Genomic DNA, 25560 nt, shown 5'->3' on the forward strand with positions numbered 1-25560 from the left:
GCCCTCGAGAACTGTTTATGTGCTGTCTGCCCCGCCCCATTTTACCAGGCAGTTCCAGAAAGAACAAAAAGCGCAGTCTTAAACCCGTGTTTGGAACAAACTGATCGAAACCGTAGTAGCACATAAGGGTAGTACGGAGCCACTGCTGTCCCTTTTCCCCTCCTGTATTTGCAGGGAAAAATCGCCTTTTTGCCTGTAAACAGAAAAAGGCTCAGCTTAGCCTGCAAAGCAGCTTCTGCTGTGACCTAAAGCTAGTTGTGCCAGGAGAAAATGAGGGTACAGGAGCACACCTTCGCGAGGACGCAGCGTGGTTGTCTCTGTTGCCACCTCGAAGTGGACATATTTTTTTCCCCTTGAAGACTGGATGGAGAGTTGGTTACTCTGATTTTCCAAATACCTTGTTAACAATGCACTGTAATTCCTTTGGACAGTTCTGTAAAATGACCAGCCCTGGACTCAGGAAACATGCTAGTGGACCACTATTTATGGGACACAGAAAGCCATCTGTGAGGGGTGCCTGCTTTGGTGTAGACCTGGTCTATGTACAGAATTCATGTTATGTTTAGGGACCAGGAGAAAGGGAAAGAGAAGGTTTATCTTTTAAGGCAGTGTAATTTTTTTTTTTTTTTTCCCTTACGTAATTCTCCTTCGCAGGTCTGGTTGGTTGGTTATTTAATGCGTTCTGGTATTTGCAAGAATATGACAACAACTCCATTGACTGCTGATGGGATATACTGTGTATGTCTAAACCTCCTTTCACTCTGCTTGAAACCTCATCCCAGAATGTCTGTGCATAACAGGATACGTTTATTTATAAAACAAAAACAAAGAAGGATGTTTTGTCTTCATGGCCCTTGAGACTGAAGAACAGAGAGGTGTTTTTGATGTGTTTTCTCTTGTGCTGCACTGAGTGTGAATGTGGGACTCTCTTTTTTTTCCCTGGAAGTATTCCCACAGATTTAGATGAGGGTTACCTGTGCGAGTAAGCGCTACAGGTGTTTACAGGTTGTGGTATCGGGCCTTAGGCAGTTAAAGCTCTTAGACACGAGAGAATTTCACACTCAGACTGGACAAGAGGAAGTCTGCCGACCTGCGGGCAAAGCCCTGTAGCAGGTATTGCTTTGGTAATGAACATATCTGTTAATATGGCATGGAAATAGCGACTGTGCGTGGTAGAATAAATCAGATTGAAAACACTGGCCAGCTCAGAACTGTTTTGAGGTAGCTTTGAAGTGACTTGCCAAAAAGTGGATTAATTTGTGCCTGGGATTTAGCTTCTCTTGCTGTACCACTGTACTGGGGCATTAACGAGATTGGTCAAGTTAATGAGGACCAGAGCTCCCACTTAGACAAGCGCAGTGAGGAGTGTCTTTAAATTCAGTGGATTTGGGAGCCCGTGGACTTCAGCGGCAGCTGCCGTTCCCACTAATCACCTGAAGTTGCGTTGCTGAGGGCTTCTGAATTATGACACTGGGTGTCGTGATGTTGTTGGTGTGGGAGAAAGGGTATTTTTGTCTTGGCTTTTGTCAGGCTGCTAGATTATTTAATAACAAGGCAAAAAATAGGCAAATAGGAGACTTGGAAATGGGCTGTTCCAGGCGGATACTGCCCTACAGGAGCAATTTTGAAGTCTTAAAAGGTCTGTAGTCTTTTTATAGATGAACATCAAACTGTTTCCACTTACCATTGTATTGCAGATGTGGGTTTAAAAAAAAATAAAAAAAAAATTTGCTCTATTCACCTTCTGATGGAAAGGATCACAGACTGAAGACACTTACACCAGTTAGCTAAAGCTGCAAACTACACGGTGTTCCAGAAAACAATTTTAAAACAGCCTCTTTGAACTTAAATCTTCCTTACCAAATTTTCTACTCTGTCCCACAGCAACAGCAGGCCGTCAGCCCGACACCCGTAATTCAGTGTCCCACCTTTAACAAATGCTTTGCTGCCAGAGAAGCGTCCCTGGAAATTGAAATATCATGGATTTTCCTTCCACAGTAAGGAACTACAGTGACTGCACAGATGGCAGGGGCCTGACGGGGGGGGAAAAAAAAAAGACAAGTTGCATGGATTTTTTTTCCAATTTCTGCAGTGCAGAAGCTATAATATTTTTTTTTTTTCTTTTTAAACCAGAGCAACCCAAAGATCTGTCTCTTAGGTAATGTCCCACAGGAGCTTAACCCTGGGGTCCTCAAATGGCCTACAAGGGCCACGTTTTGCTTGAAGATGGGCATCGCTGCAGGCTCCTCGCTGTTCCTGGGAGGTGTTTTGGGTCTGATTCTGTATTTTCCTGGAGAGAGAAAGAAAAAGAAAGAGGAAAAAACAAAAAAAAAACCAGCCCACCCTGAATTTGCACCTCTTGGGCTGTTTGGCTCTGCCCCTTCTCTTATTTAATTGTGTATGTTTGTTGTACATTCAGTGCCTGTTATCGTGTTCATAGTCTCGTGCAACCGGGCCCGTGTAACAACAAAAAAAAAAAAAAAAAAAAAACAAAAAAAAAAAAACCGAAATTAATTAATAAATCTTTTTCTTTTTTTTTTTAAAAAATACTAGTGCTGACCTGTCTGTTGACTGGGGGTACGGGAGAGGGGGTGGCGAGTGCGCGGGGGGCTTGGCCGTTCTCGGCTTACAAACGTCGCTTGTCGCGACGGGCTCTGTCGCGACAGGGAGAAGGGCCGAGCCGCCACGCAGGCGCGCAGTGCGCATGCGCCGCGCGGGCCAAGGCGCAGGCGCGGCGAGCGGCCGCCGCCTTCCGCCTTCCGCTGCGGGCCGCGTGCGGGGGCTTCCCGCCCCCGGCCCGGCCCAGCCCTCGCCGCCGCCGGGGCTGTGAGGAGCGGCCCGGGGCCTCCGCGGCGAGCGGCCGGGGGACGCCGCTGTTCCTCCGGGAAGGGCCTCGCAGCCGGCGGCGGACCGCCGGGGCGGCCTGGCCGGGGCGTCTCGGGGTGCCTTCGGCAGAGCGGGGAAGCGCCGTACCCTCCGGACGCCGGTGTCACGCCCAGAGCCAGCGGAGCGGGTATGAAATGAGTTTTTTTTTTTAATATGGTTTCTTACCGTCCGGCCCTGTTTTAAGCGTTTATTTTTATTTCTTGTTAATCTGTTCCGCGTGGTTCATGCGTTTTTCCCCCAGAAGCGAGCCGGGGGGGGCCTGGAGCTGCGCAGCTGTTCCCGGTGGTGCCTGAGGGCAGCAGGCCGCCCCCAGCCGCAAACTCAACCGGAGGGAAACCCCAACTCGGGCCCGCCGCTCGCTTTTGCTCCTTAAAACCGCTTTCGGGATTGAGGTGTCGTTTTTCATGGTATTTAGCTCCGTGGACAGCAGCTCCTGCAGGTGGGAAGCAAAGTGACATGGGTCACCTGTCCTTCCCAGTATCAGGGACACGCTGTCTGGAAAAGCATTCCTCTGTGTTGCAATCAAACTGTAAATTAATTCTGTAATATCTTACGTATCTCACGGCCCGATTCTGTAGCTTGCATTTAAATAACCACTTCATCAAATGCAGCTTCTCATTCCTCAGCTGGGGATGTGCTGGGGTTTGGGCTTTTCGGTTGTTGAGGGTTTTGCCGCTGTTGTTCAGGAGCGGGAGAGGGCGAAGGATGGACTCTCTGGATCACATGCTGACGGACCCCCTGGAGCTGGGACCCTGCGGGGAAGGCAATGGCACACGCATCATGGAGGACTGCATGCTGGGCACCACCAGGGTCAGTCTGCCTGAGGACCTTCTGGAGGACGTGAGTAGTGCGAAGATGCTTTACCTCTTCAGGGCCTTGATAAACAGTATGTTTAACTGCCTTTGTGGGGCTCACAGGGCAAAGTGAAAACAGGGGAAATGTTTCTGACTGTCCTGGAAAAGGTGCCAAAAAGGGCTTTGATGAACATCAGGAAAACGTCTTAAAACCATTCTCTTATGTTCTTTTTCTAGGTAACAGTCTCTCTTGTTTTAAAAATGCCTTTGAGAAAGTTGTTTGTAACAAGTTTTGAATTTATCTCTTGTCAATAGCATCATTAATTTCCTCACCTTTCCTCCTTACCCTCTGTTTGCTGCGTTTGATGAGACACTGTCTCATGACTTGTGTTCATTAACCGCAGAAAGCCTTAAGGGCTAGAAAATTGTCAAGGACGCAGATGCGTTTTCTTCACTATTGCTTTTTGCTTTCTTTAGCCTGAGATCTTCTTTGAAGTCGTCAGCTTGTCTACGTGGCAGGAGGTGCTGACAGACGCGCAGCAAGACCACCTAAAAAAATTCCTGCCTCACTTCCCTGAAAACAACCGAGAGCATCAGAACAAACTCATCTCTGCGTTGTTCAGTGGCGAAAACTTCCGTTTCGGAAATCCACTGCACATCGCCCAGAAACTCTTCCGGGGTCAGTGAGCATAATAAACCTCTGTGTATTTTCTGGGTTAAGTTCTCAACTAGCAGTTGATGAAAACTGAAGTGCTTCTTACCTCTTTCTTACAGATGGACACTTTAATCCTGAAGTTGTGAAATACCGGCAGCTCTGTTTTAAGTCCCAGTACAAACGCTACCTGAGCTCTCAGCAGCAGTACTTCTACCGACTGCTCAAGCAGATCCTCGCTTCCCGCAATGTGAGTGTCTTCGGGGCGCGGTCGTCGCTTTCTTGTGTTCTGTAACTGTGCGTTCACAGTTCTCGGAGGTCTTTCCTTTAATGAATGCCTCTTTTCTGGGTGTCCAGTGGTCCCTATAATGTGAGAACACTAGAAACATTGTTAGGTTTGCAAATTTCAGTTTTTGAAACTCTTGTAGCTCTCACTGGTGTATAGTGGCTTTATTCCGTGCCCACCTTGTCTCCCGCTTCCTGCGTTTGCCCCTTCACACCTTACTGTCCTATTAACAAGTTATTCTGCCTTCCTTTTCTGCCATGTCCATCATTGTGAAACAGGTAGGGTTGCTAAATATGTAGTTGTATGAATTCCCCAGCTTGACTGGGGACTGGTATAGAATAGATACAAAACTCTGATTCTGACGCCAGTAAATCCCCGATGAAATCTTCCTCTGTGGATACTGTCGTCAGCTAATTGCTGCCAACTGAAATGCGTTTGTTGCAAATACTTGCTCGCTTATCATTTCGTTAAGCTTAGACGTTGAAACGTATGGGATGTATGGATGAAGATGGATGTCTGTCATTATAAAACACCCTGCAGCGATATGGGAAAAAGAATACAGAAGTGTGTAGGAAGTTACTTCCTCTATAGCCGTAAGGGGTAACATGTTTTCTTCAGAGACAGATTTCCATGTTTGTGTTAGGTATTTGGCATGGAGACTGCACAGATCAATCTCAGATCAGTGGTTAGGTTCCTCTCAACAGTCCACATAAAATGACAGTGAGGTATTGTATGTGGAGGTGAAGGTGCAGAAATTTCTTATTAGATCCCTCTTTGCTTTCTGCCCGCTTTAAATGGTGGTCTAAAATGCTGGCCTTAAAATTGCATATATGGCAGATACTGACACGTTGTAAGGGTTACTTTATAAAGAAGTGAGGTGCTTACTCCAAACGTTAAACTTGCTGAAAGTACATGAATTGAGCTTATCTGTTCAGAGCTGTAGCTGCGATAGCTAATGCCACACGTATCTCATCTTCCAGTACTTGCTGGATTTAGCTAGGAAAGGAGGCCCTGATATGACCCTAAGGAGAAAGCACTTCTCGACGACGTATGACACAGAAGAACGAGACAGACGGACACATCGGCGCTACTTGAAGATTCTGAGGGAAGTGAAAGAAGAGTGTGGAGATACTACCTTGTCTTCTGACGAAGAAGGTAATGCCCTGGGCTGAACTAAAGACTTGAGGTGTGAATGGAGAAAGACAAATTTTTGATGCGGGGACAGTGTCTTTGATAGAAGAATGGAAACTGGACTCTGGTTTTATTGGCTGTGATCTACTGAACATGGGGTAATAGAATTATGTAGATTGGTGCTAGGTCCTGCAGAAATAAATTTATTTCTCTATTTATTTTAGATCTAAGCTCCTGGCCACCAAGTTCTCCAGCACGTTGTCCAAGTCCACCAGTTCCCCTGAGAGTGATCCCCACATTGTCAACCTTGGACATGAAAACAGCAGGTGAGAACGGAACTAGGGGTTGATACGGATTTAGGGGTGAGAATTACTTTGAGACCCTGCAAGAAATCAGTTTGAACCCTTCCAAAGGTTACTGTAATCAAGTCTGCAAACCCTTCGTGCAGCACAGCTGGCTCTCACTACTTTTCACTTCCATACTTGCATCAGCGATGAGGTCTGATGACCCAGGGAAGAAAGTATTGAAATAAGTTGGTTGATTAAAAGAAAATAAGAAATTCAAATAAGGAAAATTTAGTTATTAAAATCTGGAGATTGTTGAAAGTGGGAATGGATAGAAAATGGCATTCTAAGGAGTCTGTAATGTAACAATAATGGAAAACTCTGCAAAAAATCTCTGAATGTTTTCTCATTGCAGACAAGATAGAACTTGGGGAAAGTGATCTGAAGATGATGTTGAAGAAGCACCATGAGAAGCGAAAACGTCAACCTGTAAGATGTCAAGAAGTCTGGGGGGTGGGACTACGTTTTATCCATTAGTCTTTTATCTGTTAGCCATAAAGTTCAGGGTACTTCTGGATGACAGAATGATTGCTACTTTTTGTGTGTGCAGCCACCCTTCAGCCCTTTGTCATAACCTGTATTTAATTGTCAGCGTATATATGCAAATCCTGTTTATGCTTATCTGTTCAGAAGGATTTTGTAATTTTAGCAGTGTATTTTGGAGAGACAAAATTCTGGATTTGGGGATTAGAAGACTTCCCGACTTTTATTGCAGTAAATAACTTTATAAGCTGATCCCGGATCAATGTGGGGCATTTCAGTACTTGGGTTATCTCCTGTACCCTTGTTGCTATTTTAACACTTTGTCCTTTCCCAATTTTAATTTCTATCCCGTTGCCCCGTGTTAGGACCACCCCGATCTAGTGACGACAGACCTGACTCTTGAGGACATCATGACTCGAGTAAACGCTGGCAGGAAAGGTTCCTTGGCAGGTCAGTGGCTTGGACGCGGCACTTGCACGCTGCATGAATGTAGGGTATCCCCTGTGTGTGAAAAGCTCGGGACGAAGGCGGTCTCGATAGATTGTTGTGTCCTTTTGCTCTTCATATAGCTGGCTAACCACTCTGGGGTTGTGAGTTGTTCCATTTCAGTGGCTCACAGACAACTCCAGTTTCCACTAAGTTTCTGATTAATTGAGGAAGGGTAATTTGTATCTCTGCTCTAAGCAGTTACCTTTGCCTTTCTAATTTCGTATACATTGGTTTAAAAACTAGAGGTTTTATATTAAAACAGAGTGCATTGAGGGGGAAAAGAAGGATTCGTGGAAAGGACTGGGAGGATGGAATGAACTGGTGGTGAATGAGTGCCCACTACCCACATTTCTGAATGTATGTTTAAATAAGTAGTTAACGATTCTCAATGAAATATGGTAAGAAGTTTTTCTCATTGTTCTTCTTACCTTTTATCGTATCTAAAGCCTTATTCGACCTTGCAACCCTCAAGAAAAAGGTGAAGGAAAAGGAAGATAAGAAGAAAAAAAAGCTGAAGATTATTAAATCCGAGGTGGAAGATTTGGCTGACTCTCTTAGCAATGCAGATGGAATCCCACCGATGTCTCAGGATCCTTCCCCCATCCCTCTGTCATCTGTCAAAGAGGAGTAAGTGCTTCGAAGGGCCCTGAACGCCTTGCACGGATGGAGAGAGCAACAGATGTTGCAGCTCAGATTTTTGCGGGACTTTCGCAGGCTTTGGTTTTGCGCAGCTTGGGATGGGTGAAGCGTGTGGTGTTCATCTTCGTATACAAAGGTGAATATTTACTCAGGGAACTCACTCTGCTTGTGTTCTCTTTCATTTGAAGACCTCTTGAAGAGATGAAGCCATGCCTTGGAATAAATGAAATATCTTCCAGCTTCTTTTTCCTTCTTCTGGAGATACTGTTTCTGGAAGGACCTGCTACTCTTTCTGTGGTAAGGAACCGCCCACTTATCTAGGAATCTTTGCAGAAAGCAACATTAGGGGATAGAGGGTTTTATAGTTGTGTCATAGTGATTTTTCTCCAGAGTTGTCCTGCTGTAAATTATATTAGAATGTGGATTACATATTAAGGAAATAAAACCCTTTGGGAGTGCATAACACGTTCTGTTTTTAACATGTTTCATAAATTTAGTCAGTTGAATCTGTAAGTCTTTCCATATCCGTTCTTTAGATGATGGTTAGGTACCTTCTGTATATTAAGGGCAGAGACAGTGGGGAAGTTTTTTCCCCTTTTTGGTGTCTGTTGTCTGAAATACCGTGTTACGGTTACTTGAAAAAGTCAGGTGTAGGGTTTTTTTTGTATACATAAAAATCTTTCTGTCCCCTGGATATGTTTAGCTGTTTTGTTTTCTATTAAAGCAGTCGTAGCTTAAAGTGTGAGATCTTTAACAGAATATTTCTTTTTCCTCTTCAGCTTGAAGATAAAGTTCTGGATTGGCAATCTTCTCCTGCTAGCGCACTAAATAACTGGTTCTCCTTTGCCCCTAACTGGTCTGAACTGGTTTTACCCGCCTTGCAGTACTTGACAGGTGACAGCAGAGGTAAGAATGGCTGTTAAGAATACTAATGATGCTTGTACCTCTGTTCTAATCAGTGCTGGTTTATATTACAGCTCAAATCAACTTTTAATTCATCACTACAATAAATCATTGTATTGTTGACAGCATTTCTATGATAGGCTTTACGGCTTACACTTCTTGATTGCGGTAGACTTGTTTTGCATGCCGATAGTAGGTAAAACGCAGCTTGATTCCCGTGTACGTGAAAATGTGGGTGAAATTGCCTCTAGACAGACAGTTTGTCCTGTTCAGATCACGCCCTTCAGGCAGGATGATTGAAGCAAGAAGAAATTAGTCTCTTCCCGTTGTGAAGTCGTTCTGGTGGTCTTTGGAGATAACAAAAAATAAATGAGATGATGCCCTGAGCCATCCCCTGTAAGCATGAAGTTGGGCCAGCATTGACCTGGGGCTTGGACCAGTTAAGCTTCAGATGTTCCTTTCACTCTAAATTATTCGGTGGTTCTCTTTTGCTTAGTGGGAAGTTTTAAAGGGAGAGACAGTGTAGATTGTAGTGGCCTTTGCAACGTGGATACTTAATATTCTCCATAATGCTGGGGAATGCTGTAAATCCCAAGTTCGCCTCCCATGAGCCCAGGAACAGTCACTGTACAGTAACAGGTCCTGGTGCCTCACAGCATGAACAGGATCTCATCTGACAGCCTGTAGGATGAAGGACTCGTTATCCTGGTCTGTTCTTTTCTTGTGCTTGCACTGAGGTGCTTGCCTTCCCTTTGGGCAAGTATAAATTTAGAGATGCACTTACATAATGACTTAAAACGCTTTATCTGTCGTTACGAGTCTAACTCAACAGCTTGCATTACAGCAGTAGGATTTCGGGAGTTGGACGATGGTATGATGTCTCTGACATGCACATTTTTCATCGTAGATGTTCCTTCCAGCTTCTCGCCTTTTGTTGAATTCAAGGAAAAAACTCAGCAGTGGAAATTGCTTGGTGAGTATCTTGTGCTCTTCTATGATTTCTCCTATAGTAAAGGTTTTCATTGTTTTCTCCAGGACTTTCCTTTTCAGCTTGCTGCAGCCCAGAGAGAAGGACAGAGCTGTAAATTCATTGGTCCTTCAAAAGGCCTTGCCTTTTCTTTTAGCTGAGCAAAGATGTGGTTTGGGTTCGACGTTTTCACAACACACGAGTAGCAGCAGCAGACCGAGGATAAATGAGCAAAGGCACTGGGCTGTATTTCTTTATGTTGCTGACCGAACCATGTTTATGTCACCTTTCAAATCTGTCTGAACACCTTCCTATTTTCCCTTCTGTAGAGCATAGCTTCCGATTACTCAGAGTAATTATTAATTATTACAATTATAAATGAATTAAGCTTCTCTGTGGAGCAAAGGGATACTATTCCCATTTTTAAAAGTGGGAACCAAAGAGCAAATGGATAATCAATGTGCCCAGGCTCATACTGACTGAATTACAGATGTCTTGCGTTTATGTTCGTTCCTTTAGCTACTAGGCAGAATTTTCCATTCTTAACTATAGTGATTCTAGTGATCATATTTGCAGGCTTAAACGGGCAGAGATTTGGAGTCAGGAAGCTATTCTTCTCGTCCCTTTCGCAGTCTTTGGTGGAGGTTACGTAGGCATGTGTTTCTGCTCGTGGACTCAGTGACGGGGATTACTTCGGAGGGTGGGAGCCATCTGCAAGTATCAGGTCGCTGTGTCTCAAACAGTATCTTGCCCGCTGTGCCGGAAGTTGAAGCACCGTCCTTTGTACCAACACGGGAGAAGAACGAGGTTTTAGCGCTTTCCTAAGCCTGGATGTGTTCAAGTATTGAGATTGGAGCGTCTGTGAAGTGTGGAAGATGCCTTGTGACTGGTGATGCATAGAGGGGGGAAGGGAGCAGGAGATGACTGGGAAGTACACGCAACCGGCTTCATAACAAATAAAGGACTTTTATTTTTCCCGATTTCTTGGTCTAGGTTCTTGCCAAGATCATGAGAAGGAATTGGCAGCGCTGTTTCAGCTCTGGCTGGAGACCAAAGACCAGACTTTTTTCAAAGTGAGTCAGAAAAAAATCACCTTCTAGCAGTACAAAACCTGACTGGGTTATATCCAACATTGACATTTCTCTGTTTTTCGATAGGAAAATGAAGACAGCTCAGATGCCACAACCCCAGTTCCCAGAGTGTAAGTGTATAATACTGCTTGAAAGCTTTTGCAGTGCATGCTAAAGGTATGAAGTTTGGTCCTTGTGCCTCTGGAGCTGAATGGCGGGTTGCTTAAAACAAAAAGATTTTACATCATGGGGCAGGAGGGCACTTGATAGTCTGATTTTATAAATGCAGTAACTAGACTTCACAAAGTCAACTGATTTTTCTCCAAGTTCATGTATATTATCAGAGCAAACCTGCAATCTAACTTGTGTCGTGATAATTAGATGATTTACAGTCCTAGCTTACCTTCAGGTAGTGCCCAGAGCGTATTTTAAGATCTCTGCAGGACTTATTTATATTGTCAAATGCTTTCAGAATTTGTTCAGAAGAATTTGCAGAAAGGGTGAGGTGACTAGTCCTTTGGGATGTTCTTCGGGACTGTTGTGGGCTTGTTGTTCCTCAGAACTGATGGTGACCTTTGTTTCAGAAGGACTGACTATGTAGTCCGACCTAGCACTGGAGAGGAGAAACGCGTGTTTCAGGAGCAGGTAAGAATTAATTCTAAATGCCCATGTGGAAACAGTTGGCCACTAAAACAAGAGAATTTGTGTGGGGTGGCACAAACTTTGTTAACGTAAAGAATTAGTATGTTTCTTCTGCCTTGAAGTAGGTACCTTGGTCTTACATAAAACTGGCTAACAATATAGCCTAGCTGCTTGCTTCAAAAGCACCTGTGTTTCCCATGGGTATTGGGCAAAATTAATTGAAATTGGTAGTGCCAACCTTTTTATCTCCTCTGCCGTCCCCCAGCATATGAGGATGACCTGTCTCTATATTTTTGGGGCATCTAAGAGTACAAGCAGAAGACAAGTGGCAATAAGTGCACCCATACACTTAGTTATCTTGTCTGTAGTAGATGCAAGTGTGTATATTATAGGGTAAGCACATGATGACGATTCATCTCCCTGGGGACATGTGCTGTGTGCATGGTAGAATATCCAGGTTAAATTTTGGAAATGTCTCTTTTGCTGGATTAGAGGAGGAAGAAAGAGTTTGTTGTTGCTGGGGGAAGGGGTGTTTGCTGGGCAGACGGTGTATCTCTGGCACCTCTCTAGTCCGTGCAGCTGTTTAACAATGAACCTAAGGTATTGCACCTGCACACTTTGGTTAGGTGGTGCTTTATATTCTGCTTGAAGTAGTTCGTGCTTGTCTTGATTCAAAATAAGTTTATACAGCAGTATTTGAGCCTTTAATTTGAAAAAAACTTTGGAAAATGATAATAAATTATAATATAAATGTAGCACAGGCTTTAAGACTTTGCACTGCATGTTTCCCGCTAAATTCAATCCTCTGTCTCCAAATACAGGAACGTTACCGTTACAGCCAGCCCCACAAAGCTTTCACTTTCCGTATGCATGGCTTTGAGTCAGTTGTTGGTCCTGTGAAGGGGGTGTTTGACAAGGAAACCTCATTGAACAAAGCCCGAGAGCATTCTCTCCTGCGCTCAGACAGACCAGCATATGTCACCATCTTGTCCCTCGGTAAGGTGATGGCGAAAAAAGTTTTTTTTAAACAAGAAAAGGGCTTCGCTGACCCACCAAACAATGACTTTAGGAGTCTACATTATAAAGGGAAAAGGTGGGCAGACTGGGGTGACGTAAGCGAACAAGAAACAAATTTTAGGGAATAGAGGTGATGAAATGCTGGGAGGAGGAATAACTAGAAAAGAAGGCATCTGTGTATTGCTGTTGATCTGAGAGAAAACGGGAAATAGAGAGGAGAGTCCATGAGGCTGGCTGAAGCTAAGGCTCACAGAACTGGAAAACAAAGTGGTGGTTTCAGTACACTGTTGTGAAGTTGGGGCGTTGCGAAGTCGTTCTGGGGTTCAGTGCTGTTCCCCAAGTTCATCACTCCTAGCACAAAGCCGGCACAGTTGATGTACTTTAAAATGGTCCTTTATAATCTCTGGGGGGATCATGGGGGCTAGATTTTAGTGAGTAAGTAGGCACTACGAGAGCGGGGATAAGAGAGAATACCAAAATGTATCTGCCGAAGTACTTGAATACAGCTGCCTAGTTCGGGCTGGAAGTTTAAGCTCTGATTTTGTATTTCAGTTCGTGATGCTGCTGCTCGCCTTCCTAATGGAGAAGGAACTCGTGCTGAAATCTGTGAGCTGCTTAAAGATTCCCAGTTCCTAGCTCCCGATGTCACAAGTGCTCAAGTAAGTTGGATGTCACATCTAGCCTCAAACGGATTCTCCTAAAAACACACTGCGCAGACCCGGGCAGTATTCAGTGGCTGAGGCCCAATAGTTTTTTATGCTGCTTTGACTAGCGAATGAGAGCTATGTTCTATTCTGGTGAGCTGCTGCAAATCTGCACCGAACTCTGGATGATGAAAAAACAGCTAGAAAAGCCACAGAATTAACACTGTGTCATATATCTGCTCAAATTTTAGATTCAGAAACAGTCAATTTTCGGAGCGCTCAGCTTTGGTGGAAGCTCCATTTAATCCAAGGTGGTAAACAGCATCCTGTGCTGCAACATCTGCTCTCAGTCAGTTCTTACTCAAATGGATTGCTACCAGCTTACTCCGTTTTTATGCGAAAAAAGGATTGCTTTTTTATTCGTGACTTTTGGCTAGCCCAACCAGGGACACCTTGTAATTCCGTGAATTCTGAACTTTCAGGTTAATACTGTTGTTAGTGGTGCTCTGGATCGATTACATTATGAGAAAGATCCCTGTGTGAAATACGATATTGGACGCAAGTTGTGGATCTACCTGCACCGGGACAGGAGTGAGGAAGAGTTTGGTAAGCCTGGCTTGGTGATATCTTAAGAATTGAAAATGTTTATAAATCTCTTGAGCTTCTTCAGTCCAGCTGGATAATGAACATTAATTTGTCAGTCTAGCTTTTTCCTCTAGTCAGTTTGCTAACGTTAGCCCATTAGCATTTAAATCCAGTCTCGCAGAGCAGTGTGTCAGGTTGAACTATTTGTTAGAAAAATAGCATCCTGTGTGCAAGAACTGCAGATGTATGCGTACGTTCACAACTTCTTATGTGTCTTTGCTTCAGCCTTTTTGGCTAATTTTACTTGGTATTTTTCTTTGCACTATTATGTGACAACGTGTGTTTGATTTCTTGTCTGAAGATGAACTTACAGTTCTGAATTGGCCTCTTTGTTAAATCGGTTTGCTTGGGTTCAGGAGCTCTAACCATTAATTTGTATTTGCAGAACGGATCCACCAGGCTCAAGCTGCCGCAGCAAAAGCCAAGAAAGCTCTTCAGCAGAAGCCAAAACCTCCAGCTAAAATGGTACATTTCTTTGCACAGATGCTTTTGGGATTGGGAAGGAGGTGTGGACTTAACCTAATCCATAAATTCTGCATCCATAGTGGCTGATGAAAATTTCCACCTATTTGAGTTACCAGTTCATTATGTTTATGAACGTCAGCGTTAGTCTAGCGCCAGTGCGCAAAATGAAGACGACAAGAGGGGACTTTTACACCTCCCAGCTTCCACTGTTATCTTTGTTGATCTCAGCAGAAAGATTAATGGAATTCATTTGTGCTCCCTATCTTAGGGGTGGTCTTTCAGATCTAGTTTTGAGGTTAATCTGCAGCAGAGTGTGCAGAACGTGTCTGCTGCTGTCATCCTTGTTGTGCTGAAGCTGTCAGTATATTTTTTTGATATCAAATATCTCTAAAGTAGCTGGCTGTTAGCAAATTAGCCAAGGTGGAAATCTGCATGTTATGAATGTCGCTGCTGAGATGCACTTTTCCCTGAGAACAGGAGCAGCCAAACGCACCAGCCCACTCCTGGCGCAATTGAGGAAAGCAGACAGTCAGTCATCTGTGATTTCAGGATTTAGCACCGGGGCATCATTCATAATCATACAGAACTCAGCTTAAAGTACTCAGCCCACTCTCTAGAGTGCAGCAGTCAAACCCAGGTTTTGTAAAGACCTTCATGCTTGATGTGGTTTCTTTGCAGAAATCTAGTAGCAAGGAGAGTTCTGTGAAAGCACTCCCCAGCAGCGCATCGGAGCCCAGTCAGCTGAGCCTTAGTGACTCCAGCATGCCACCGACTCCCGTGACTCCCGTGACACCAACTGCACCAGCATTACCAGCAACGCCTATTTCACCCCCACCAGTGTCTGTGGTTAGCAAGAGTGTATCTAGTGCTGGATCAGAGCCAGCAAAACCCAGCCAAAGGTACTTCTTCTGTCTCGTACATTGCTTGTGAATGTTAATGGTTGTTTTCTCAGTCATCTGCGTCTTTGCTGACCTACTGGCTTTATCTTTTCTGTAGTGTTCTTCTGGTATCATCCCCTACCATGCCACAGCTTGGGACGCTGCTTTCCACAGCCCAGAGTTCGCAGACACAGCCGGGGCCGCAGCCGCAGCCGCCTCCCACGCGGGTGGTAAGTCACACCACCTCCTCGGGACTGCCACAGGTCCGGGTGGTCACTGCCCAGTCCAGCCTCCCGGCTGTGTCTCAGCAAGCCCCGGTGGTAACCCAGCAGCAGCCACCTACGTCAGTGCCTCAAATCCGCGTTCCAGCTACAGCCACGCAAACCAAAGTGCTCCCTCAGGTGAGTTTGGCTGCATGGGAATGGTGGGGTAGCTCTGACTTCTAATCTGACTTCTAGTATTTCCGTGTGGTGCACAGGGATTACTTGCTCGCTTGGAACATGCAGTAACTGCAGGGCAGGAGCATAGAAACAGTTGTGCATAAATAGTGCTGTTCAGTGCTCCTTTTTTCCTCCCTATTGCCGATTTATGTGGCACCATTAAATTGTGCATTTCAGTAAAAAGTCCATAAAACTTGCAAGCTATAAGGCACGAGGCAAGAAGAGTACATTATCAGCCTGTTAGTAGTGCGTTAGTCTGCTCACAGGCTGCCTCTGTGTCTTTCCGTAGGCTGTGATGACTCTGCCGGTAAAAGCTCAAACCAGCCCGGTGCAGGTGCAAAGACCAGGAAGCTCCGCGACAGGACAGACAGGCATCACTGTGACAGGACTGTCTGCAGCACCCAGTCCTGCTGTGAAGCCGGTAACCAGCTCCCCAGGCAGTTCTGCTACAAGCACCTCCTCTGCCACTGTCATCCAGAACGTAGCTGGCCAGAATATCATCAAGCAGGTGAGAAGAGAGGGAGAGACAAGGAACTGGGCTCCACAACCCAGTCGTTTCCTGCGTGTTGTGGCAGACGTGATATGCAGATGTGAAAAGATAGCGAAAACTGTAGTGAGCCGTAACGCTGTATGAGTTATTGACCGTACGGATTTAGGCGGTTGCTGGTTTGGTGTATTTGAGCCCCATTTTCACGTACTGGTAAAAGATGTGTTAGTCCGAGGTTAACCATCTTCAGATGTTGATCTCATTTTCATTCATGTTGTTTGAAAAAGCAGCTCCACAGTATTTTGTATTTTATATGGTTTTGGGAATGCCATCTGATACGCAACCAAAACTTATTTTCAGTAGTGTACTGAGTGCTAGCATCATGCCACTGCAGTTCTGATGGGAGGAAGCATCCTGTTGGGAAGCTGTACTTTGACTGTCTCCTGGTTAGGTACAGCGGTTTCTCTGATCTCTTCCAGGTGGCTATTACAGGACAACTTGGCATGAAGACCCAGCCTGGAAGTGGCATCCCACTCACAGCGACCAATTTTCGGATCCAAGGAAAGGATGTGTTGCGCCTGCCCCCGTCCTCTATCACCACAGATGCGAAGGGACAGACTGTGCTGCGGATCACCCCGGACATGATGGCAACCCTGGCCAAATCTCAAGTCACTACTGTCAAACTGACTCAGGACCTCTTCACAGCAGCTGCGGGAAGCAGTGCTAGTGGGAAAGGCATCTCTGCAACTTTGCACGTGACATCCAATCCTGTCCAGACTGCTGATTCTCCAGCCAAGACTAGCACGGCCACTTCTGCTTCTTCCAGCCCAGCTGGAAGCACGGTGGTTAAAGTGACTCCTGACTTAAAGACTGCAGAGCCAACAAGCTCCGCTTTCCGCCTGATGCCTGCTCTGGGCATGACTGTGGCAGATCAGAAGAGCAAAGCCATAACTACGGCGGCATCCACTGAGGCCAAGCCGGCTGCTACTATAAGAATCGTGCAGGGGCTGGGGGTGATGCCGCCCAAAGCTGGGCAGACTATTACGGTAGCTACTCATGCTAAGCAAGTGCCCTCTTCCTCAGCAGTGAGCGTGCCTGGCACAGTCCATACCTCAGCTGTCTCTTTACCAACCATGAGTGCCACAGTGTCGAAAGCAGTCGCTGTGGCCTCGGGAGCTGCTGGGACTCCCATAACTATAGGCACAGGAGCCACTGCTGTGCGGCAGGTACCCGTCAGCACCACAGTAGTATCTACATCCCAGGCAGTAAGTAATGCTAAATTTTTTCTGGAGGTGGGTGAAAAGGGGAATGCTGAAATGTACTGATGGTTTACGTCTGAAAACTTCTCTTTACATCCACAGAGCCTCAAATTAAGCACTGTAGAATGTGGGTCTGCAACTAATTTCATGGTGTTGGAACTGTAGCTAAATGCTGAATGACCAGAAAGCAGTCAGATATGTCTTCCCTTACCTCCTGTTGCGAGTGAATGAAATAAACTTTGCTTATCTAAAGTCCTACCTCGTGCAGCTCAGCGTCTTGCCCCACGCCTCTGAAATAATTTCCCTTGGAATGGTGTCAGAACTAGAAGTGCTTGTTACTTGTTTTAACTTCTTTACCGAATTCCCTGTTTAATACCATTTTAATGTCCAAAGCTGGAGGCACCATAAACGGTATTGTGAAAGCTGAATAAGCTAATTGACATTGCCAGAGCTTCCTAAGGATAAAAATCATGGACGGATGCAATGAGCCTTCCCAGAGTAATATTGTGGTGCAAAGATGATGTGGGTTTTCAGGGCTGAGGCAGCTGTGAAGTGTATGAGATGGAGGTGAATTTTAATGAGCCTGAAATGGAGCACAGATTTCATCAGCAAAGCTGCTGTTGGTTTCTACTCCCAGGACTCCTAAAAAGCCAGCTGAGCGGTAATTGCATGTTGTCAAGCAGTTTCTCTGCTGAACTCCCTGCGGCTCCTCATGTGTTCTTCAACTTCTCTAGGGTAAACTACCAGCACGAATAACAGTGCCTCTGTCAGTGATCAGCCAGCCTGTGAAAGGCAAGAGTGTGGTGACTGCCCCCATCATCAAGGGCAACCTTGGGGCCAAGTGAGTATTTTACATCTGGTAGTTTCGCTTTAGAAATAGGCTGCGGAAGGTCTGTGTTCAGCAAGTTCCTGGGGACCTAGCAAGCAGAGGGGGGAACAGACTCGCAGTCCATTAATAGGTCCATTAGCTGCAAGAAACGGAATGAATATGGTGTATGGCAATGAGAGTATAATCTTTGTTTAGGTGCCCCGAGGTGTAGCTTCTAGCAAATGCACTGAAGAAAAAGTGTTATTTGCCTTGAAGCCAGCTATTAGATTGCTTCTCTGTGTTTGATCAAGAATTAACCTGGTGACATACCTAAAAATATGTGTAATCTGAGGCCGTCTCTCCATTAAAGAAACTAGGGAAGTGTTAACTGCCTCAGTGAAAATTCCTCTGGCATTCAGATATTGAAGTCTCTCTGTTTATTCTGGTAGTGTCTCCCGTAGTTAATATTTCAAGGCAGAACACTCTGTGCTCGGCTGTTTTCTGTGTTCCTTGAGAAGTGTTCAGGTCTGATCAGACTAACCCGGTGAGGTGCACAGTCCAGAATTAGAGGGTTTAATTCGTGTGATAAAGTAATTCTCTATCACAGTGATAAATGTTGACATAAACTTGTCACTTGTGTATTTGCCAGTTTTGTGGGGGGAAAAAAACCCCCGCTACTTAAAATCATTAGGAAATTAGGTAACTTTAATCTCCTAGCAACTGAAGAACAATTTGTGAGTCTGAAAGACCTAGCCTGCTGTGCTGTTTACTAACCTTTGAACAATTCTCTTTCCTTAGCATTAGTGGATTAGGTAGAAATATCATCCTGACTACGATGCCAGCAGGGACAAAACTGATCGCTGGGAACAAGCCAGTGAGCTTTCTGACTGCACAGCAACTGCAGCAGCTGCAGCAGCAAGGCCAGGCCACGCAGGTAACGGCACCTAGAATGATAATATTATTTGCTTTTTTATGATTTAACATCACCTGAGGACTTTGCACTTGATACGTGGGGTTCTGTAAAAAGTAAAGGTACATAGCTCGGCTGTAGTGTCTGCATTAAGCACATGCAGTGCATCATCTCCTTTACCTTCCCTCTATCCAGATACGGTTTTAAAATATTTTTAAAGCACTGATAGTATAATGAATGTAAACCCCAAAATCCCGTCAGGAGATGTTCCCAACTGCTTAAAGGTTTGTTTCTATACGCTTGGCTCTTTTTGTAGTGCTTTGTACTTTGGCTTCTGTGGGTCACCATTTCTTGAAGAAATCGCAGCGCTTCTTTGCATATCCATCTTTCCGTCTGGAAACATAGTGTTCTGTAATTCCAAAGAATTAATCTGCGTTGAGAGCTGCTAGTAACAAGTCTGTAGAAGTGAAGTATCTCATGGATCCAAGTCCTTCTTCTGAAAACTTGTAAAAGCAGCTGACATGTCGGTTTTTATTCAAACTAGTTTTTACTTCTTCCTCTCTAATGTTGAGATCTCTTGCCACCATCCCACGTGAACAGTGGATGGAGTGATCTTCTTGTGACGGATTCTGTTCTTGATGTGTTTTGGTGCTTGGTCTTGTTCATATACCTGAATTTTTGTTGGCAGCAGAAACGGATAATTTACCAGCGCCTCAGAGTGCGATGCGAGTGCAATGTGTCACCGGGTTGTTCTTGACATGATTTGAGCTTTTTTTCTTTCCATTTCAAACAGGTTCGAATTCAAACGGTACCAGCCTCCCATCTCCAGCAGGGAACGGTGTCTGGCTCTACTAAAGCAGTTTCCACTGTGGTTGTGACAACAGCTCCATCTCCAAAACAGACCCAAGATCAGCTATGAACACTGGTTTGAAAATGGATCACTTTCCAAGAACCTCCCTGGTCATCCTCCACCCAACCACCCAAGACTACCTAACCGCAGGCATGGCTAGGGATTGGACTGGATTCTGTCACGTTGCTTGTCTGGAGTCAGCATTGTGATGTCTAGGTAGAAATTTCACAGCAAAAGATGCTGTAACTACAAAACAACATGTTTCAGTCCAGATGTGTAAAGCCACGTGCTGTGGCATTGATCATTTAAGAAATGTCTTCCTTTTCTTTGTTCTCTTCCCATCCAAAGGGCTTTTTGCAAATATCGTTTCCGTGCATTTTGGGTTGTAGACAAAGCAGTTGATCTTGGGTCTTCCTTAACCAGGGAAACTTGTAAAGTCATAGAAGAAGATGCCTCCTTTTGCTGGAGTCTAGCTGTCACTACTTTTATATAGGTGATTTAGGATGGTGGCTTGGACACCAGAGTTTGTTTGTAACATAGCCTGGAAGTAGATCCCTGACACATTCAGTGTACTATTTATAGATGTTTTAAATACCTCTCCCTTCTCTCTGAGCTCAGACTTCTTTTGAACAGATACCGCTTCCGCGTCAAATTTCTGTCAAAGGCAGGACGAGAGTCAAGAAGGTTTTTCCTGTAAAAAAGCTAGTAACCATGGGGAAGAGTGAGAAGTGGAGGAGATAAAGTCATTGGGTGAACAAGTCTGTCGGCACATGGGAATATAGTGGAAAGGAAAAAGAAAGTGTTCACCAGAAGGATCCTCCTTTAGTTTTCCTCAACAAATAAACCTTTTTATCAGTCAAAAAAGACGGTAGCTTGTTTTAAAAGTTTGGAATATGTTTTCAAATATACCCAAACTGTAGTCTCTTGGACTCGGAAGAAATATTTTAACCCATGGTCCTGGCCTTTAGTTTTGTTTTTACCTTCGCAGTTTTATCTCTATATGTAAATTTGTTTGAATTTTGCACATACCGGAGATGAATTTGTGGCTGTTCTGACATGACCTTGAAGCTTTCTCGGAATGAGATCAGAAGACATGTTGGACCAGGAGAAGAATAAAAGGGCAGAAAGCCTTACAAATCTCTCTGCCATCTCTTTTCGGTTTTGTACAGCTTGTTGTTTTGTGTACAATGATTGTCTAGCTTGCCAAGGGCTAATAGATTGTCCATCTTCTTTGTAAGATGGTTCTTTTTAACCTGGTTTCTCTTGTAGTCTTTTTTTTTAAAGTATGTGGTTTGCTCCGAGTTACACATTATTGAATATAATTATTTAAAGAACCAAGTCTTACAGTTGAGTGCTCTCCAGCGCTGGCTGAACTGCGTGGCTGGAGCCGTGTGTGTTGCTGTTCAGAACCACCGCGCCTGAGCGGAGCAGGCAGTTTTTCTGGGCTTCGGGCTGGGTGTGTCGGTCTGTCTGTACAATGGCTAGCTGCTTCAGGGGTGGGCTGGAGGAAACCGGGTATTTCAGTAAAAAAAGAAGTGGCTGGCTGCAAGTATTGAATAAGCAGGGCACATCAGTACACCCTTGGAAAGCAGGCACTTGAATTATGGTTTATATGCCTCGGGAACAGAATCTGGAGTGATAAAGTTTTCCTGTCCTACTTTGCCAATTTTTATACCTTTTTTGTACATTAAACTATTGACTAAGGAGGCAGCAGAAAGGTTTGGGAGGGAGGCGAGGACATTCTTGAGTCCTTTTAGTTGTGAAGTTAAAATAAGAAATGAAAGAGATGACAAACAACTTCCTGGTGTTGCTTATGTGAAAGAGCCTCTAAATCCAAAACATAATACTGCTGTGTTAGTTCTGTTCGTGATTAATAAAGTTCTTCGATGTCCAAACCTACAGTCAAGTACTAAAAGATGGTTACAGTGTGAAGCCCCTTAAATTTCTGTGAATCCTCTTGCAAGTAACTGTGAATTTGTCACTGGACACAGGAGGCTTTGGCGCAGTATTAAGTTTAACAAAACAAGAAACCTGCATCTAATCCCACGAGTTTCGCATCTCCGATTGTTCCTGCTACTGAGTTTTTAGAGTGTTGCTGTTCAGGTCAACGCCGTCTCCCTGCTTCCACGTCTGTCTGTGCTGAACTGGTTGCTAACCTGTGAGCAACCTTTGCAGTCATTGCTGCTTCGCCGAAGCCCGTTCCGTTTGCCTTTGAAGTGCGTGCTCTTTGGGGAAAGAGCATCCGTCCCTATGTGCGCTTTTTATTTCGATGGACCACATGCTGGATTCAATAGTACGTGTTTACTTCCAACTTTCAAGAACAAAGTACAGCCTGTTATGGTTCAGCTGCCACCTGTCTGATGAGTTGCTTCCACTCTGGTTGAAAAATAACCCTGAAGCTTCTGCACTTAAAGAGCCCTTGCTTTTACTAAGTAACCTTTAACTCCTACGCGGTAGGTTGAAAGGCAGCGAGGGGCTCAAGTTCTGTTTTTGGTGTATGCTGGGAGTGGGTGAGGGTATATTTAAGCTAGACGGTGTTCCTAGTGGTGTTTGCTCCTACGTCCTCTTGCTCTGACGTCTGTTCCGGATGAGTGCTGCAGTCAGAGCTGCATAGGGGAGCCTGCGTGCAGAGGAAGGTGGCCTAGAGAAAGCATTAAGCTGGTATTACCCATTTTCCATCTGTTTGTCCTGCCGGAAACTGAAGGGGCTTTCAGTCTGATGCATCTTTGCCATTACCTTTTTTAATTAAAAAATGGAAGTGCAGCCTGTTTCCGTCACAGTGAGATGCTCACTAGAGTTATCCAAGAGCCCCGATTATTTCTTAAAAACTGTGGATCAGATGTTTATTTCCAGCGAGAGAATATCACGTAATCATTGCTTACAAGAACTGAGCGTGCTACACAAACTGCCAAAGGCCATTTAAAGCCTTTCTAACCTTTATTTTAACAACTGCTCTGTTTTATTTAAATCACGGGGGAAATCTCTATTTATATACCTCAGTAGGATGCCCTAATAACCCAATGAACTCACCCTGGGGTTACTTCAAGTGTTCGTTTTCAAAAGCAATAGCTAATTGGCCATCAACCTGCGTATTTTTAACAGCTGATCTTTATTTTCCAAATGCCTTACAGTCACTGGCATAGTTTGTAGGTAAATAACAGAAACCTTGCTACTTGTTTTTCACATGGCAAACCTGAACCACAGAAACTAGAACGAAGTCGCAACAGACTCGGCTCTTGTACCCGGGTTTGGTACGCGGTGCCTGACCTCAGGACCGTTCTGGCTCAGTACTGTTCGCACAGCACGATATAGGACGGCAGTCTGAAATTCAAGACTTTTGCCCCGCCACCTTAAACACAGCGACTTGTTGCAGACTGGGCAGAGCTGTGGGGAAAGGAGAATGCGCTGCTGTGTCCTCGGTGGAAACTGGCTCGAACGGAAACGGGGGTTAATTCTGTAGGTGCTGGGTAGCAACCAGTTTATCTCAATCTGAGATTTACTTGAATCGTAGTTGTGTGGGTAGGTCGGATGTGTTGTACATCAAAGGGGGTCCTCAGTGCTACACTGGATCATTCAACGGTAGCCTAATATATCGGTCACTCATTTGATAAAAGCTTCAGGGTAGCAGCATTATAGCTAATGAAGATTTTTGAGTACAAACTTAGCATCATCATTTAACGGGAGTTTTGTGAACGTGTATTGAAATGTGGGGGTGTTTTCGCAAACCATGGTTTTCTCCCACCCTGCCTCTCGCTGTGCAGCCCTGCTGTGTACCAGTAAGCGATGGGATAGCTGAGGATAACAAGGAGCAAAAGAACCATATACTTCGCAAAAGAAAAATTATGGTATCCAGAGGTGGTAGGCTGGATTCATCTTTCTTAACTTGTGCATTCAACTTCTGGATAGAGCAATCTGAATTGCTCACCCTAGGTTCCTTTTCAGCCACTGATGCCTCCGGAGGGCAATTCATTTGAGCTCCCTCCAGTTCTTCTTGTAGGATGAATCACTCTCTGGGTATAACCATTTCTTTCTGCGGACTGTAAAAGGAATTCTGGATGAGTAGCTTAAATTTGGACTTTCAATGATTTAATTTGGGGATGATGCATCTTGTGTAAAGTGACCCATTCAATGCAGATTAATCCAGTTGAGCATGGATTAATCTCGTATATGGCATCCTGCGTTGAGGCCAAAAACCTGCTAAATCAGAGGTAAATATTTTAAGAACCAATTTGTTTCCTTCTGTCTAGAAGCGATCACGAAACCAATTTGGTAAGCCTTACATCCATATCTTCTAATGTAAATTTCTTCCAGTTTGCAAGACCTGGAGCAAAATAACTCACCTGCCAGAACCGAGATCCCTGAAGCAGAAACATGCTGGTCTTCAAGAGCTCCAGGATTGGACAGTTTTGCAACAACACTTAAAGAGCAGAAGGTGCCAACCAAATACAGGAGGGAGCATCAGTAAGTGGATGTGCTGACCCAGAGCGAGGCCGTCACGGCCCAGAAAATAGAGGAGCAAACCTGCCGAAGGTCACGCTGTTTTACCTGTTGTGCTGATGCTGCCTGAAGAGTTAACACGGACCTGGAAGCGAGGACCTGCAAAGATGCTGGCACTGTTTGAAACTCGGTAAGTGACTTTAATGCGTCCGTGTGTCATTCTGAATGAATTTTTGGCAACGGGGGAAAATTTTTCAGTTTGTGCTTGGGGAAACAATGGCTACTTGGTATTTACGAGACATACATACGAAAATATGCTTCTATGCATAGAACAACATGCTTGATTACTGAAAAAAAGTATTTGTACTGTGGACTTTTCAGCTGCTTAAGGGTTGCTTGTCAGCCTATGGTGAGAATTGCTCCTGTGTTCTCAGTTATACAGTGAAATTATGGGTATGGGCAGATGGTCCAAAGCCCTTGAGTCACTGCAGCTTTATGAATTACCGATCTCCCTTTGCACTGCTTTGCTCACGTAAGGAAATAAGTTCTGTTTCATAGCTGGGGTGGCCTGAGTAGCTTAAATGATAAGCAATACCTTGGTAAGCCATTGTATCGAGGTTTGCTTTTAACAGTGTTCCTGTACTGAAAGTGCACTTCCAACTTCGGTTGGCCCCTGTAATGGCTGTGAAGGGGTCTTAAAGCTGGTGCTGGTGCGACGCAGCGAGGGAGGCGGTTATGTCAGTTTTATCGTCGCAGTGTTGTATGTGTTCTTTGTACGAAGCTGGTAGCTTACCAAAAATCATAAACCTAACTGGGTTGTTGTTCCAAACATGCGCTAGGACAGCTGGGCAGGTGGGAAGGTGTTAATGTGCAAAGCTGAGGATTTCTCCAAAAGCCCGAAGCGCTTCGTTGTCGCAAAAATAGCACTCTGTTCCTTTGAAGGGCGACACGAAAGCGTGGTCTGTGTTTTTAGATAGCTGTGACCAAGAGAGCCCCCAGCCAGAGGGGTGAGTCCTTTGTCATTAGAAAGCTGAGTTTGTGTCTGGTTGATAGGATTTATGCTATTTTTATTTTTCAGCTTGTGTCGCGGCGGTGAGTCGAAGTGATGTGGGCAGGCTGAAAGGGTACTGTATCTGTTCACAGTCAGCAAACCCAGGAGCTCCTTCCAGCAGGAAGAAAGCTTTCATTGACTATGTCTGCGCGCCTGGATTTTAACAGTTTTGGCAAGAAGGATCAGAGTTTGCATTAGGACTGGATTTAATCCCTGCTTATGTTTTTCCTGCTTTTTTTATGATATAAGCCAAGCATCCCAGAGAGCAACAACTAATTGCCTGGGAACCACTGTTCCCAGCTCACTGGTTCTTCAAGAGAAGCGCTCTCTTCTCCCAGTGGTCGAGATGGGTCGCAAGGTGAGGCAGGTTTCCCAACATCTCC

General features: G+C 44.8%; 1 protein-coding gene across 3 annotated transcripts; it reads left to right on the plus strand.

Annotated features, from left to right (window-relative positions):
- Positions 1–2705: 2705 nt before the first annotated feature.
- Positions 2706–20941, plus strand: NFRKB (nuclear factor related to kappaB binding protein). 3 transcript variants are annotated; one of them, XM_087763420.1, is made up of 26 exons: positions 2707–3013; positions 3573–3726; positions 4158–4359; positions 4455–4582; positions 5599–5773; positions 5974–6075; positions 6449–6522; positions 6942–7026; positions 7512–7692; positions 7893–8001; positions 8484–8610; positions 9515–9580; positions 10568–10647; positions 10732–10775; positions 11232–11289; positions 12108–12282; positions 12856–12962; positions 13430–13553; positions 13978–14057; positions 14736–14956; positions 15054–15336; positions 15665–15883; positions 16342–17127; positions 17856–17962; positions 18728–18863; positions 19633–20941. In XM_087763420.1, exons 2-26 carry the CDS (start codon positions 3592–3594, stop codon positions 19756–19758), a joined length of 3930 nt encoding a protein of 1309 aa, XP_087619546.1. In that variant the 5' UTR covers positions 2707–3013; positions 3573–3591; the 3' UTR covers positions 19759–20941. The 3 variants fall into 3 exon arrangements, with proteins under 3 accessions (XP_087619547.1, XP_087619546.1, XP_087619545.1); XM_087763419.1 differs by having other exon boundaries at positions 2708–3013; positions 11229–11289; XM_087763421.1 differs by lacking the exons at positions 17856–17962; positions 18728–18863; positions 19633–20941 and adding an exon at positions 17224–17376 and having other exon boundaries at positions 2706–3013; positions 11229–11289.
- Positions 20942–25560: the final 4619 nt, after the last annotated feature.

This window comes from Nipponia nippon, unplaced genomic scaffold (assembly GCF_047370975.1).
Source record: "Nipponia nippon isolate SJK-2023a ecotype South Korea unplaced genomic scaffold, ASM4737097v1 scaffold_28, whole genome shotgun sequence".
NCBI lineage: Eukaryota > Metazoa > Chordata > Aves > Pelecaniformes > Threskiornithidae > Nipponia > Nipponia nippon.

What these genes read in the sequence shown, in the direction of transcription:
- NFRKB (XM_087763419.1), top strand. Translation starts at nt 3,592, where the DNA reads ATGGACTCTCTGGATCACATGCTGACGGACCCCCTGGAGCTGGGACCC. An exon ending in CTTGGACATGAAAACAGCAG is followed by an intron (nt 6,076 to 6,448) that starts GTGAGAACGGAA and finishes TTCTCATTGCAG; the next exon opens with ACAAGATAGAACTTGGGGAA. An exon ending in CCGATGTCACAAGTGCTCAA is followed by an intron (nt 12,963 to 13,429) that starts GTAAGTTGGATG and finishes CTGAACTTTCAG; the next exon opens with GTTAATACTGTTGTTAGTGG.